General features: G+C 38.7%; 1 protein-coding gene across 1 annotated transcript; it reads right to left on the bottom strand.

Annotated features, from left to right (window-relative positions):
- Nucleotides 1-455: 455 nt before the first annotated feature.
- LOC139712239 (protein-lysine N-trimethyltransferase SMYD5-like) lies at nt 456-14,635 on the bottom strand (the record flags this gene model as incomplete). The annotated part of the gene is made up of 11 exons (XM_071624076.1): nt 456-3,324; nt 3,853-3,923; nt 5,418-5,512; nt 6,005-6,061; nt 7,169-7,275; nt 8,341-8,411; nt 9,087-9,149; nt 9,589-9,693; nt 10,347-10,416; nt 12,704-12,825; nt 14,387-14,635. Coding segments are annotated over 11 exons (1,230 nt in total), but the record flags the coding sequence as incomplete, so codon positions are not given.
- Between the last annotated feature and the right edge of the window lie 2,986 nt (nt 14,636-17,621).

The following is a 17,621-nucleotide window of genomic DNA, read 5'->3' as shown; positions in this document are numbered from 1 at the left end:
GACGGACTGATTTTGCTACAACACACATTTCCCATAGACACCTGCCCTAGTATACTCGGGACTCATCTTCAACGGGTTAAGTACACTGACTAAGGATCAGCAGCCGAATCGGGGTATTTATAGGCAGATCGGTACTTTTCAGCTCTCTGGACATGGGAACAGGGTGATACTATCGTGTAGATTGTTCAGAGGGTAAATACAGCTACACAGATTGGATAACATCGGCAACATTGCACTTACAGCGTAGTTACATCGTTTTAGAGAGTAACTGCAGCATCTCATTCCCAATCCTTAGATAGTAAGAGCATATCAAGCACATGTTGGTCGTAAATACAGCATTCTTAGAGTGTTCTAACATCGTACTGTGTCCAGATTGGCACATTTTATACCCGATTCTTCCCGATCTAAAACAATTGTCACATCATGGCAAGAACGGCATAGTGGAACAGGCCATTACAACCTCAAAGAGAACTTTTTTTCCCCAGAAATCTTATGAGACCACAACTGAAACAAACTTCTCATGGAAACCCTTGGGTGAATGGTGTTGGCTTGTTTGCTAGAAAATCAGGTTGCAGTACCATACTTCCTGGGACGCCACCAATGTTGTCAGGAATTGCATCGCCAGACTCGCCACATCTCCCAGCAAAGGAGATGAAACTTGCATGTAAAATTCTGATCCTAATATTGTGACAGTGAAGTTTGTGGAAAAGATTTCCAAAACAGATTACAGTTGGACAGTGATACTGAAAGTGATGGCATTTTCAAACACTCCCTCATGGATGTAATAAATTCATCATTAAAAAAAAAAATGTCAGCTTTTTCGAAGTCACCAACATAAAGAAACGTATGTGGCAAATGTGGATAGGACAATTCAAAGTCTCTACGCATCACAAAGTTGGTCACCCTCAGAACTTACAGCATGCAAACAGGTACATATAAGTATAAATGCTTACCTGAAAGCTGTTAATTAGAATTTGAAAGATCCAAAAGGTGCTCTGCTGAGATTTGAAGGTCAAATTTACAGGAAATTATATTCACGTTCACTGTTTTAATTCTGTATAAGCCTATCAGGAAAAAAAGGTCCTAACACTTGAAATGGATGATGTTTAAAGTCAACTGACATAAAGCAGTACATATGTCAGCACTGTTTTCAATATCAAATTAACATGATGGATTTCATGTAACACCACATGTAACAAAGTGATACACACTGTTGGCAGGGTCAAATTTCGTTTACTTTTGACATTTAATAACATCTTTGATGAAAATGTTTGCATGATCAATTATAATATTACCTTTTTGTGGTTATTTGCAGTTTACTAGGTTTTGCTGTAAATACTCTTCATTCAGGAATTCAGGAATATGCACAAAGCATTTGAAGAAGTGGGCATTTCTGACTTGTCAGACCTGGGGCAACAGTGAAACACCCATTCAAATCACAAGGGGGGAACACTATAATCCCCCTTTGTTTTCGACCAAGGGCTATAAAATATATGTTTGGCATGTACAACAAGGCAAAAGCTAAGCAATGTCTTGCCTGCACATCGCGATAATTTGCGATAATAGTGTTTTATCAATGTAAGTTCATTGACCTTTTGACCTTGTGGGACTTCACCAATATTCAAAGTTGACTAGCATCTTCAGGTAATGTACCTTTGGTGTGAGTTTTATGGTCATAGCTTAAAGCTGTGGAAAGTTACTGAGAGCACACCACAATATTGCACATACAGTGCTATCAGGGAAAGCACATTGACCTTTTGACCTCTGACCTTGTTGAACTTAACTGGCATTCAATGTTGACCAGCATCTTTAGTTATTATATCTGTTGTGTGAATTTGGTGGTCATAGCTTAAAGCTGTGGAAATTTATTAAAAGTACACAATACTACAGTGGACTCCAATTATAACGAAGTCCTCGGGACAGGCAGTTTTCTTTTGTTATATCAAAATTTTGTTATAACCAACAAAATAAACAATAAAAATACATAGAGTGGATCATGTTGCAGCCCTATTTTTTACTTCATTGTAACCGGAATTTCGCCATAACCAACAAAATAAACAATAAAAATACATAGAGTGGATCATGTTGCGGCCCTATTTTTTACTTCATTGTAACCGGAATTTCGTTATAACCGTGTTCATTATAACAGGAGTGCACTGTAGGCCAACTGTAAAAGTGGAAATTTTCGCGGTGTTGAAATTTTCATGCATTTTGCGCAACCAGAAGCAAGCGCGAATATAAAAGCACGCGAATATTTTTGTGTGCCATACGTTCCAGTAGTTGGATGTCTTGATTCCGCAGAATTAAAAACAAGCGAAACTCTTCTCACGCAGCCAAGCGCAAAATCGGAAAAAAAATATCCACTTTTACAGTATTAGTATAGTGCTTATCAGGTAATGTTTATTGACCTTTTGACCTTTGACCTTGTTGGACTTCATCAATATTCACACTTGACTGACATCTTTAGGTGATGTACCCGTGGTAAGAATTTGGTGGTTATAGCTCCAGGCTGTGGAAATTTATTCAGAGTAGAGCACAGCACTATGAGAACAGTTGATCACCAGGGAAAGCCCATTAACATTTTGACCTTTGACCTTGTCCAATTCAAGCCATATTCGACCAGCATTTTAAAGTTATATGCTTGTGGTGACAGCTTAGCGGTCATAGCTCAAAGCTGTAAAAAGTTATTGTTGACAATGAGTGCTGGCACTACTGACGGAAAAGTGACAACTATGTCTTGCTTAGGCTATGCAGGCGAGACAAAAATTGGGGAAATTGATGGTTCATATCATAATTCCATAATGGAATAATGAAAGCAAAATCTGCCTTAATTAAAAATAAAAAGACCCTTTCACTATTTTTTGGTGTGGATGTTTAAAAATGTTTGGTGTACTCAAGTAGTTTAGATAAGATAACAAGGTGCCTGAACACTGGATTTGGCAGAAAGTTGAGGCCACAGAGCATTCCCTCTCCTCCATGTAACAATTTGATTCACAGAGTGTCTTTGTCGCAAGTCTGCCCGAGTTTACCTTCAGGAAATGTGAGAAACTGACTAGCAAAGTCTCAATCAAAAAGGCACATCATCCGCCTAATTCCACTTTTTGTCATGTTCTCCCTTCCTTCCAGTCCATTGTGTCTATTCCGACATTATCTCCTAGTCGCTCATCCCCTTCATCTTTCTCCTGCCCACCGTCATCTTCACCATCATCGCCATCATCGTCATCATCATCGTCATCATCATCCTCTTCTTCACTGGATGTGATGTCTGGGTCGTCGCACTGCTGGAGGCACTTTGAACAGTTGCATGTGAATAAGTAGTTTTCCCTGCAATGAGAGCATGATCAGACACATCTAGGCTCGAGCTGTTTCTCGTGTATCTCACAGCAACAACAAAAGAGTCAAATGGATTGGACTGATAGATCAAGGGTATTTTTTGTGGGTTAAAAATTGTTTTGTGACAATGTTACGATGAAATTTGACTTCCTAGATTTCTAAACAAAATGAGTCAAATGAAAGATAACTCAATCAAGGATGAGAAACATACAAACATGCCCAAAAACACATGTTATAAATTAAGTCACTCTACACACATGAGAATATTCATAGATAATATAAATATCTAAAGATTGGTTTATGTATTATCCATTAGGTTGAGAAGTTACACATTTTGAAAAATTAACAAAACATGTAGCTCATCTACTATATGAACCTATTCCACTTGAACCCACCCCCCCCCCCCCCCCAACACCCAAATTAGAGTGGTGCTTAATTGTGTTCTACATGGTAGTTACCCTTTGTAACAATTTGGCCAGTAATTTCAACTTTCTTCATTTTTCTACACATACTTTATACCTGAGTTCTTTCTGCCTGGAATGTCTACTCCTTTCCCTACTACACTCATCCAGGTAGCTTATCAGGATTTCCTGTATAGAGGAGGGGAAAAAGAAGATGCACACACACACAAAGAGAAAAATATAAAGCAATCAAATCTGAATGAGTGTAATTGCCAAAGCTTAACTTTGTGTATTTCTACAACACATTTCTCTTTTTTAATGACCCTGCATCACAAGACCATCAAAAATTCTTCAACATGGATTTCCAGTTCAAGGCAGATCCTGAAAAAGCAGACTCTGAGCTTTAAAATAATGTACACATGTATATTGGATACAGAAGGACCTTCCTCCCTATCTAAATGATGGAAAGAAAGTACATACATTGGAAATGTGGCACTGAGAAAGGAGGCTTTGAATTTCAGGGCTCATTCAAGTGCTTAACCCATTAAAGACGAACTGATTTTCCTATAACACACATTTCCCATTTACCCCAGCCTGAGAATACTCTGGGGACTAGTCTTCAATGGGCTAATCTCACCAAGCAGGGATCTGTGTAATGAATGGGGCAAAAAACAGAAAGTAAAACTCCTTAGTAACCACAACAAAGGGATCATGAGATTAAGCTGAAATTTTGTACACTCTATCAACACATATACTATCCATGGTTAATACTAGTTTTCAAAGCAATAGCATCATCTCTTCAAAAATTATTAGTGTTAAAAGTGAAGAGGATGTACAAGGTTTTTAACAAATGAAAAGGGACCTCCAAGTAATACCTATAAGTATAACTACAAACAGGTTTTAGAAAAACTGCAAAAACAAATTTTTCGTCTGTTTTATGATCTCACACTTTAGAATTATGTAAAAGAATAGATCTGTCAGAATATTTGAATACCTTTGGTAGGTGAAAAGCCTTGACAGAGAGAATGAAGCACATGTCATTGCCCCACACATTTTTCAAACCCCTACCAGGTGAGGCATCTCCAGCCAGTATCTGTGGAATATCTTTCACACACACGGTTTCCACAATCTTCTTTATCGATTCCAGACATGATTGTATACTAGGGGCAAGATAGCAGAAGCAGATCCCTTCTGCTGCAGTACGAAGATTGATTGAGGGTGATTTGCTCAGCGGTTGGCTCACAAGGAGCTCCTCCACTCAAGTCCTCTTTGTTGCTGGGTCCAAGAAGACCAGCCCAAGTGGAGTTCTGTTTCTCATGGCCAATATCCTCCCAGCTGGTTAAGGAGCCAGCTACCCACCAACATGGGATTGATTTATGGGTCTCATGCAGCTTTTGCATGGAGATATAAAGTGGACAGTTTGACATCCCACTGCAAGACCAGTCCACCTCACCAAGATGTAGTGTAACATCTTACCCATGACTCATAGAAACTTTCAAATAAGATCTGATGGGCATTCCCAGGACCGATGATTTGAGATTTGAGCCCAAAGACATTTAAAATAAGGCAGATTTGATGAGCATTCCTACAATATATCTGATGATAAACACCCCAAATGTATGTTTTGAAGAAAAACAAAAGTTTCATTCAATCATCATGCAAAAGACTTTGATGAGTACCTACCTCCCCTTCAGCAATGTCTGCTACTGCAACCAGGCTCAATGTGGAATTGTTGTGAAGAAATCTTATTTCCGCATTTGGTGTGCAGCTGTGATTACCTGCCAGGAAGAACAAGAAGAAGGTAGACAATGAGATAGATGGGAAAAGGAGGAGTATATGGCAATGATGAAGAAGGAAGAGGAAAAAAGAGAAGACAAAAGAAAACCCAGCAACATTACCATTTCAGAAGGGATACATGAAGCGATTTTCAGAGCTGGTACCATTGCTACTGGGTGAAAGAAGAGGAAACTATTTGCATCTCATCTCATGAATCACATGGGCAAGGGTTCATCATTATGACAACAAATAACTTGAGGTGAATCATATCCCAATATGGCAGTTGTAGTACTGGTGTCGCACTTGAACACCACCTTTGCCATATATACAAAGTTGCATGATGATCACCATTTCCCCCTTCCAAATTCTCTCCAAACAACTGATCTTGTGATTTCATACGTACAGATATCTATATATTGTTCCTCTGTTAAATTCATCACGAATGACTGTGACATAAGAGTCCATAACTGCATCTGGTAGCTACATGTACTTACAGCAACTTTGAAGTCGATAGAGTGCCGAGCCCTCGCAGTTCAGAAAGCTACCGGATTCTGAATGTGATGAGGTAGGAGAAAAGGCAGAAAAGTAGCAATGAATTCAAACTATTGCCCCAAAGCCAATTGTAAAGGAGAATTACAGTTGCTAACTTATTGCAACCATGGCTATAGTGAAATCTTCATTTAATCATACATAAAATGGTATTTCATAACATAACATCTCATGTGCGACCTAAATTAACATCACTGTGCTTGGTTATATTATTCAACAGTTCACCACATCACTAATTTCTCTTAAAGTGTGGTAAGGAAGATTCTGAACTCATTCATCTTACCCAAAAAAAGATTTGTTGGTCATCATAAGATATTAAATAGCCAAAATGACAACAAAGTGCAAATCACTTCTGTGATGGATTCAGTAAATGACCTACACACAGCTTCCTCACATTCTTCCTGAGGAGTTGAAACAGTGTGCCTCCTTGTTTTCATTTAAAGCAAACTTAAAGAAGTACATTTTATTACAGTATACTTCAAATACGAACTAAAAACAAATAAATTATACAACTAATGTTGGTCTCCCGATAGCAACAGCACCTATCGTCCCCTCTTTCAGTAAACCAATTTCATTATTCTAAATTCCAGCCTATCTGTCATTGTGCACCCTCAAGCACCTGCACACACATTCACCACCACCACCATCACACACCAGAGTCTATTTTCCCCTGCTACCTTCGCAGCAGAATTTATATTGTTACGAATCTAGTACGTCCTTATCTTTTCCTCGGGTCGGCCATCTTTTCAAGCAATGCTTATAATGGCGGCCCTCTGCATAATCGTTTCTTAACTATAAATGTTATTCTTATCACTGCTGCATAGACATGCATACTGTATATTAAATCTCTTTCATAACGTTCTTTATGCAAGTCAAAAGACTGTGTTAAATTTATTTTATATATTTCCTACATGTTCATGATTATGTACTTATATGTATCGTGGTTTATGCAAGTCAAACGACTCTGCGTTGAATTTACTTTGTATATTTCCTGCATCTTCATGATTATGTAACTTATGTATATTGATTTGCAGAAAATAAAGTATCTATCAAACAAAACATTTCCTGAGCTGAGAGGTTAGCGCAACATTATTACGGACAACCAATACCTTTTTCCATGGCGACGTAGAGTTGGTCAATGAACTGGTCAAGCTTTCCCCTCTCCTCTTCTGGCAGATCCACAGCATCACAGTTGTGTACATACACACTCAGAGAGCTGGAGCATAAAACATCAGAGGAGTGCATGATGTGTCCATCTCAGGGTTGGGGGTGGGGAGGGGGTGGGGGTGGGCAGAGGTTATCATTAGTAGTCTAAGTTCAAGGAAATCCCAGTTCATAGTACTGGTGACAAGCCAAACAAGACTATTTAAACTCTTATGGTGTATATTGGGGTGAAAGTATTTGCACAAGCCTAATTTATTGGACATGCACATGGGTAAGAAAAAATACATCACAAATGGTGAAGTCACAAAACGAAAGGGTATTAGAAACTGACATTGAGCCCTTCAAAGGTAACTCTCATTTGGCAAATCAAGTTATCAGCACCAATGTTAACATTGGTGATGAAATCTTTTCTTTGCAACATTCACATCTTTGGAGAAAAGTTAAGCACTTTCTGTCACGAGAAAATATGATGCATCTTGTATACTGAATAACAACAACAATAACAAATCCATAAAACAACAAAAAGAAACAAACAAGCAAGCAAGCAAACAAGCAAAGAGCCACATGTAATGACAGGGTATAGTATATTCTACCACAGAGTACATTTTTGTGTTCAAATGAAAGTTTATGGAAAATAGTTGGAGCAAACACACACACTTGCATTAAAGGGACTGTGCAGTACTGGTTGAGGTGGGGATTCATGTTTTGCACATTCCTAAGTGAGATAATGAGAAACCTCTTATAAAATATGAAAAAGCATGTAATTTTAAGATGGGTTCAACGTTTATTTGATGAAAACTGGTTTTCAAATGGCTGAGATATCCAAAAAGGGGATAATAATAAAAGGTGACAGGCCACAACTTTATTTTGATCTCTTTGTTTCACCTTGTTTTTGGATATCTCAGCCATTTCAAAACCGATTTTTATCAAAAATAAACTTTTGATACCCCATGGAATTGCATGCTCTTTGACATCTCATAGAGTGGTTTCTGAATATCTTGCAAAACATGGAAAGCTAAATCCTCACCTCAACCAGAACTGTACACACCCTTTAAAACGAGACTTATGAAACCAAAGTGATTTATCATGCCTTGCAGCAGATGACCTTCAGACTTACCTTGACCCAACACCTTGTCCATTCATGCCAATTAGGGCAAAAAGAGACTCCAGACCATCTGTAGTGAACCACTATATTTTTATTTAAAGGGAAACGAATTAAATATGACTCCAAATATTTTGTTATAGATCCACTTACTACACACAGTCAATGCACTGAAAACATGATCTCCCCACAATAGCAATATACATATGTCTTCTTCACATGATTCAGTGTAAGACAGTATATCTGAACAGGCAAAGAGAAAAAAAATTTTAATTTTAACGATTAGGCTTCCAGCATATGTTACACTTATTGAAGAGAGATAATATAGCACAGGCTAAATCTGTTCATTCTGCACAAAATGGGTATAAGAAATTTATGAGAATTTGCCAATATGAGAGAGAACCATAGCTCTAATCTTCTAAATTATGTTTTTCCATTCTTGATCAGCTGTGAATTCAGTGATTAGGTTGCTTTAAATAATTCTGCAAGCAGGACAACTAATGTAATTATACCTAAATTAGGGCACAGGTGAAAAAATATTTTTCATATCTCTAGAAATATTAGCAATAAATGATAGTGAACAGATGTTAGCATGAAACCACAAAAATTATTACCATTATCATAACTTTGTGCTTGATGGGTTGAAATGGAAATTTGGAGATACAAATCCACCTGAAACTGAGAGAAAAAAAAAATAAATTTCTCTACCTAAACATGCTGTTTTAGGAAAAAAAAAAGTGACTCCAAGTACAAGTAACTACCTGTGAAACTGTTTCCTCATACAACGCATTGAGTAAGATGGACTGGAGTGTCTCAAACTGTCCCTGTATGCAGAGGAAGGAGATATGATACCATGAGTTGCTAGCAAATTAGGCAACTTATATTACCACTACAATGAAAGTCTAGTAATTACAAAATATCAGTACACTTCATATACCTATTAAAATCTGCATAAATAAACATCCAGACATTTCTCAATAGCATTAATTAATTCCTCCAAACTCGACATAATTGTAGATTACCCAGCCCACTAAGTCATAACAATTTGCTTCAGTCCTACAGGAATGCAATAACAAACTACAGATTTAAGGCAATTAGGTAATCCTTCAATCATCAGCATTTATTCACAAGACACCTGCCATTCAGCAAAGAAAGGACTCCAGTGGCAAATAAAGTCAGCCATTGTTGTTATTTTTGTTGGACATACAATGGACACTGATAACTTTTTTGCACTTCAAACACTTTTTTTTTGGGTGGCACTACCTTAAATTGTTTTCCCAGTAGTTTATGAGACAGCTCTCGTTCCTCATTCCTCGGTGCATGACAGAATTGCTGAAACGTTGCAGTAACCTCCTCTTTGCATTTGGCCTATAAGTAAATAATCCACAGCCAAATAATACGGTGAGAGAAAATGGGACACAGGAAGAAATTTTATTTTTCTTTCCTCAGTGCTAAGTGTTGATTTACACTTCATTTTATTTTCTACATTGCATCTGGATATACACACATCATACTGAGAATTTTCACTTTCTTTAGTGAATTTTGTAAAATCTCTACTGCCTGGATGATATCACGCAAGAAAGTAGAGCACATGGAAGTTGAGGTGATCTATAGGCTCTACAGACATAGCAAACACATGTGTGAACATAAGGTACACCTCTCATCTTCATTATGTACCACACATCTGCATAGCTCATCACAATTAAATTTGTCTCTAGCTTGACCAGATCTATTTACTCTGGCTAATCATCTTATTCTATGGCAGGGAATTGCCACGAGGTTTACACTCACACACACACACACACACACATAAAAAACAAATGTATCCATATATAGACAGATGGATGTGTAGGAAGGCAACATATTGGGTGCCAGAAAATCATCGATGTATACGAAGTGAGGCCTTATTAAACAAACATAAAAGTCGTCAGAAAGTGCCAAGACATCTCTATAATCACTTGGTTACTCATGCAGTTACGACTATGCAAATAGACATCATTTTCCAAGTTCACCAGTCTTACCTGTTTAATGGTGGCAATCATTTTGGCAATCAACATGATGCTTGCTGTTTCTGGTGGGTAGTGCATTGTCCTGATATTGATGGAAAGAAGTTTGAAAATGTGTTTGCTGAAGTCAGCTTGTGGGAGAAAGAATTATCAAAATGATGCAATAATTTGCAACGGTGGTATAAAAATCCCATTACAATCCCATGCCCTTTGGATATCTTCATGAAAGAAACTTTTTGAAGTCCTTGTCAATAAGAATTAAAAAAAAATATGCATAACTTATCTTACATCTTGGTTTAAGGGAGCATTGACCCTTGACCCAAACTGAAGCAACTGCCAGGACTCCCCCCCCCCCCCCCACACACACACAAACACACATAAATGTTCCACCACTACTGCAAAGTAGTATTTTTTTGCAACTTCCCAGTCTACCACATGTTCACACTGTGCACTGTAAACACATAGTAGACTGTTAACCTGGGCCCCGTTTTATCAAGATAAAGTTAGTGTTGATTGTGAAATCAACGCTAACTTTATCCAACTTGAAGTCCGCTATAACTTTAAATCGACTGTAAGTTTCCGTTTTACGAAGAGACTTAATAGTCGATTGTAGTTATAGCTCATCACCATGACTTAATTATTGATTTAGTCAAAACAAAAAACACAGGATGAGGCTGGTTTCCGGTACTGTCTGCTTAAAAACAATACAATACATAAAGCAAAACATGCAAACAACAAAATCACGAATGTATAGTTTGCCACATAACACACCCACAGAAGCGTAGTCTGTTAGTGCGCCGCAGTATGATTAGCGCTACAGCCGCTGAATTAGCAGTATGTTTGCAACAGAACTGCAAAATATGCAGTTGTTTTGCGTTGTATTGACGAAAGTAGGTCGATAGATCTAGCACATCTCGAGCTCAACGAAAATCTACGTACGCGCGTACCGTAAAGATCCCGCACAATGCACTACGTAGGATCTCAGTATTAAAATCTAACATTATAACCAGTTATAACAGTATTCATTGACATGGATATAAAAAACGTACAGTAACTGACTGTCCAAGGTGAAGGTCGTGTATGCATTGTTTCAAGTCTTGTGTGTTTACGTGTAGGATTATGGAAACTTGTGAGAGTGTGGTGACTACAGTAGCTTGTTTTTACCTCTACGGCGCAGATCGGCATTGTAAAGAATAGATCGCGAGTCTACATGTCGAAATTCTAGACCTAGTAGACGCCGCTAGTCATGCAGTGTTACGCTAAGTACGAACGACTCGCCGTAACGTTACTTAGGCCTAATGTTAGCCCTATTCACTGGTTAGATCTTAAGTTACTGTCGTACTCGGTGCTATAGAATTAAACTCTTTATTTTCTGTATAGGCCTACTAAACTCTTGATTATTATCTATTGATGAACTAGCTCTACGTAGGCCTACACACGTCACAAATCACTAGTTTCCTCGCATTAATGGGTTCTTTGGCAAGATATGCATTGCACACAGACGCAGTTCTAGTTACTCGGTTACTTGCCCTTGCTGGCGATGGCTTGATTGGCGGGCAGGCGGGCCGAGGCACCGGGCGCGCAGGCTGGGATTGAGACTGCTGTCTAGGATGTTTGCGTGCGGTAGTCGCGTAAGCAATGCGTGCCGATCGTGAACTTCATGCAAGGAAAAGACCATAATTACATGAAAGAAACGCAACTAAATGTTAGAGAAAGTGAGCAATTAACAGATAAACATTTGTGACAAGACCCCAGTTAGACTAGGAAAGTGTGGCAGTCATCTTTCTTCTGTAAATTGCCTCACAATTGAGTCTACCTAGACTGTCTCTACTTAGAGTTAATATTTTATCAACTATGATTTCATCATGGATTTGGAGCGGTAGAGAAAACTATATGTTGATTTGGGAGGAAGTTGGAGTTGATTTCAACTCTGGGTCTCTTGATAAAACAGACTTTAAGTTTATTTGGAAGTTAATCATAGATTAAGTGGACTTAGAGTTGATATGAGAAGTTAATCATAAATTATCTTGACTTAACGCTAAATTTATCTTTTGAAAAAACGGGGCCCTGATATATCGTGCACAATATAATTCCCATTATCCAGGGCTCAATACTAACTTGTTTTTCTGGTAGCCCGATCTTTAAAATAATTTGAAATCTTAGTATAATGTACCTGAAATAAGAAATGTGGTGACTCCAAATAAAAGGGAACATAACAATCAATTTTGAATCTTAGCTGCCCGATTGGGCCACCAAAGAATAACCTTTAAGGAAATTTGGTGACCCAACATCAATTTTTGGGCCACCAGGCTAATGTTGAGCGCTACATTATTGCTGCAATTATGGCGGTGTCCACAGAGCAGCTAACTCACTTCCAGGCCTCTTGAAGGATGAACAGGGGGTGGTCTGGGTCGGGTGGATGCTGACCAGGGCACAGGACCTGATGATATTGAGCCAGCGCATGGTCCCGGCACTCTGTGCTGCAGTAAGGAGCCTGGAGAGAACAGACACATTAGAAAACAAAATATTTTCAAAAGGTTACATTTGTTGTGCAGGACAAGACTTCCCCTTCTTTTTTCTGTTCCTTAAAAACATTTCTGAACTTGGATAACATATATATTTGGCACATATACAGGTTTTCTGCCTTTGCTAATTGGTACAGGTGGCCTAAAACGTAATGTATTCGAATAAGGAGTGCCTGCCTGCTCTACAAAATCTATGTGTATCTGTGCAAGCATAAAGATTTAAATCATAAATCACATTCTAGGGAAAAAGATGCAGAAAAAGAAAAACAGGAAGTCCAGTGCAGCATTGCAGTCATTATATCTCCACACTTGGTATAAAAGTGTATTTATTTTGATGCCCCCCCCCCCTTCTCTTCAGCACATTTCAAGTAAACATTGCTTAGTTCTTTCAGAAATAATAATACCAGGCTGATACAATTCCTTCATGATTCAGTCTTCTGACCACCTCTGAAGATGACAATGTCCCAAAATTTGAAAGCTTTTTGCAGATTTATAAGTCAAGTAGGAACCTTGTGATGTGAAAGTTGACTACTGTATACGCTATATATTTCGCGGGGGTTTTATTTTCGCGAATTTCGGGAGTCGGGAGCTATTCGCGAAATTAACAACACGCGAAAATATTACCTTCCAAAATGAATCCCTTGCCTTGATGATACGAACATTTCAGTACTAGTATACCATGTCACGGCTTACCGAACAGACCATACTGGCTAAGCTTGTTTACGCACGTCCACGTCTACTTACGAATACTGTAGAGAGCCAATCCATTATTGCAAGGGGACCACTCGTCAGAAGTCTAGCACGATGGACTTAAAGGGATCGTACAGTTCTGGTTGAGACCTAATTTCAGGTTTCTAACATTTTTAGGTGAGATAATGAGAAATCTCTTATGAAATATGAAAGAGCATGTAATTCTATAAGGAATTCAACATTTATTTGATAAAAATTGGTTTTGAAATGGCTGAGATATCCAAAAAAGAGCGATTCTAATAAAGTGTGGGACCCACACTTTGTACGGTAACGATTGCTTTGTTTTACTTTGTTTTTGGATGTTTCAGTCATTCCAAACCCGATTTTCATCAAATAAACTTTGAATTCCTCTTAAAATGGTATGCTCTGTGCTATATCATAATTGTTTTCTTGGTATCTCGCAAAAATTTAAAAGCCCAATTCTCATCTCCACCAATACTGAACTATCCCTTTAACCACTTCAAAAATGTTGAATTCTAACTTACTAGTTCGCAGAGTTTGGTAAGTTTTTTTCATGCAGTGTATAACTAGTATCATTCTTATTTGCTAGTAAGTTGAAAATTCACACTTTCTTTGCCACTTCATATTTTCTCTGGTCCCCCAATCGCGAATTTAACCACTCGCGAAAATGTGTGACAGCGGCAATTTGCGAAAATTTATGTACGCGAAAATTATAGCGTATACAGTATCATACTGTGTGTACCCTACCCTGCCCTGGCATTTGTATACAATGTACTAACATAATATAGGCTACATAACTATTACATGACATTTTCATACCCTACACTGAGGACATTCTACATGGCTTTGCTTCTTCACAGTGCAGCATTCTTGGTGAGGCAGAATCAGCGCAGCATCTCCAGACAATCTCCGTGCCATCTCCACTGCACTCTCCATTGACTGCATGCAGAATTCACAGGCCACATAGTGATAGAACTCGTTCCAGAGAAATTGGGCACACACCAGGGGGGACTCTTCAAAAATGACATCATCGACCTTGAGGGCACATGAAGCAACTAAACCTCGCCCCTGAGCAAAACAAAACAAAACAAAACAAAACAAGATACATGTAATTAACAATGAAAGAACAATAGCAGCAACAAGGCCAGGAATGATGACCACAGCTGAGGCAAGAATTGCAACAGAAATAAAATCAAATATTTAAATCTCAAACAGCACTAAACTAATTGGCATTGCCACATCACAAAGAAGCGGCATCATCTCTGAGCGATGATGCTGTACAGTGACGTTCGGATGAGATCCAGAGTAAATCCATAGTAAACAGTGAAATAAAAATACACAAAGTTTTTATCTACAACTATCATTGTCACATGGCATACAATAGTAAGTCTACTACTCATCGGCCATCTTTTCTTAGATCAACCACCTTCGCGCAGTGCCTTTCTGGCATAAATCAAAAGTATGCATAGGACGGGGCGGGGTGCAGTACGCTGGAGTATTCGAACATAAATCAGGGCTCACTAACCCATTTTTCTACTGGTCCAACTTGTCTGTCAGACCAGTAGGAACCCAGGTTCCCAGGTGTTCTTTCATTTTTTTTTTTTTTTACTGGTCCATTCCTGAAAAAGTTATTGGTCCGAAAGCAATTTTTACTGGTCCTGGACCAGACTGTGGGACCACTGCCAGTGGGCAGTGTTGATAAACACAAATCAAGAGAAATGACCAGGGAACGGGTAATAACCTGTGGAAACAGGAGGAAAAAGAACTGAAGAAAATCCTCATTAGCTAATACACATAATTGATGTTAATATGTCTTCGCTATGACACTAGATTTACGTGCTTTATCAATGGAAAACAGTTGGTGGTCGCTTAAAATGATGAGCTTGCACCAACGCAAAGTAAAAATTGTCACTTGAGTTTGTCGCCGAGAATTCTGTGTGTATGATATATGAGTCAACAATTTGTACCCTGGATATGAATCTGTGGTATTTTCTGCTATATAGTAAAAATGAAAAAGGTGAAAGTGGGGAATTATTTCTAAGATATAAGGTACTGGTACCGGTATTTAATCAAAAACTTGAAAAAGCGGTAGATGAGTAGTGTACTACAGAGCGTATAAAAAAAAAGGTAATCCAAATTTGCAGGGCTGCCATTTCTTAATTTTCAGTTATGAAGAGCACAATGTTGTTTGTATGGAAAGGGGAATTCTTCCTCTTTCAAAGGGGAATTCTTCCTCTTTCCAGTGATACCTAATCATGTTGACAATTGTCATGCATGACTGAGCATGTGGACTTTTAAAGGCAACATTGACAAATTGCACTTTTTCCAAGTTTGCATGTTATTTTGAAGGAACAATGCATGTCTCACTGCATGGATGAGATCTGTCAATGAAAGTTGCCAAATAGGCCAGCCTGTACAAATGCAGGTTTGTGTTTGGGTTTTGTGTTTAGATTTTCTCCTAACATTTTGTGGTTCATAACCTTTAACATGGCTTTTTGTCTGAAAACTTGGTGGCTCCGACATAGGCCAACCCACACAATCCATTTTTCTCTGTTCATATTCAACACATAGCTCCCAGTGGCAAACCATGTCTTGAATATGAAGAGAGTAAAATGGATGATGGTTTCACCTTTGGGAATGACCAAATATCGACAACACGGCCATGTTGAAGGTTATGAACCATAAAATGTAAAAAAAAACCCTAAAACACGAATCTGCAGTCGTGCAGGCGGGCCTGATGATTTGACCACTTTCATTGACAGATCTCATCCATGCAGTCAGACATGCAGAGCTACCAAGTCTCACGCATTCTGCGTGAGACTCAAGCATTTAGGGCCTGTCTCACGATCTCACGCAGGGCACCCATTTTTCTCACGCATCGGGTGAAGTCTGAATTTGTGCCAAAAATAAGGAGCATAGCTCAAAGGATTCAAGTGATAGTTGCATTTGAAGGTATATTTCCCTTTTGTCTTTCAAAATTAGTAAAAAATAGTCACTTCGAAGTATGCACCAGATCGCATCATTAAGAGCTAATAATTCAAAAAAGCTCCCTACCATGGGAGGGGTGACACCCTCCTCATTCGCGTGTGCATGCGCGCGAGCGCCGAAACGCCGAGTCATGAAAATCTCACTCATAAAAGTTTTTTGAACTTGGCATCTCTGGACATGCATTGTTTCTTCACAATAAACGCAAACTTGGAAAATGTGCAATTTGTCATTATTGACTATTGTCTTTAAAGTCCATGTACTCAGTCATGTATGACAATTGTCAACATTATTAGGTATAAATGAAAAGAGGAAGAGTCCCTCTTTCCTGACAACTAACATTGTGCTCTTCATAACTAACAACTAAGAAATGGCAGCCCTCCAAAGTTGGATTACCTTTTTTTTTTGATACGCTCTGTATAGAATGTCGACTTGACATTGCACTGATCAAATTATGTTGATTGAATGGTTTGACCTACCAAGATAGATCTAGAGACCCAGTAGGTCAACCATTCAATCAATATCATTTGATCAATGAAATATCAACCTTGAACCTTGATGAGATAATCCCTGAAGCAGCTCTTTCCGAACTAAACTGGGGTGGGATGTGCTTAACAGTAGGTGATGGTGCAGTTGTAGTATATTTGCAATAAAAATAGTGATGTGCACAATAAAAATTCTGTAAGATTTACAGCAACATGGAACCCACAGGAGGTTTCAGCCCTCTGATGGCAGGAAGGGCAGCCTCCTAGAAGGCAGCTACTGTTGGGGCAGTAATTGCCACGGTTGGCAAATGGTTCCAGATGCGAGTGGTTCGGGGATAAAATGAGAATTTATAAGAATCAATTGATGCTACGGGGACGGTGAGCTTGAGTACATGATCTCTTCTGCTGATATATGGAGCTTGGGTCATGAAGTGAGGAAGATGGATGTTGACTAGCTGGTAATGCTTTCTATAGAACATGGTGCTATGACATGTGCATGGAGACGACGTATGTACAGTTGATCCCATTCCAGGTTGAGACAAGCCCTGACGCCGAGGTGGATCTTTTGTAGTCGCAGGTGACAA

Source organism: Diadema antillarum, unplaced genomic scaffold (genome assembly GCF_040938485.1).
Source record: "Diadema antillarum isolate AM-2024a unplaced genomic scaffold, OU_Dant_1.0 seq00001775_RagTag, whole genome shotgun sequence".
Taxonomy (NCBI): Eukaryota; Metazoa; Echinodermata; class Echinoidea; order Diadematoida; family Diadematidae; genus Diadema; species Diadema antillarum.
Note: the sequence above shows the minus strand (reverse complement) of the source record. Positions and strands in the feature narration are given on the sequence as shown.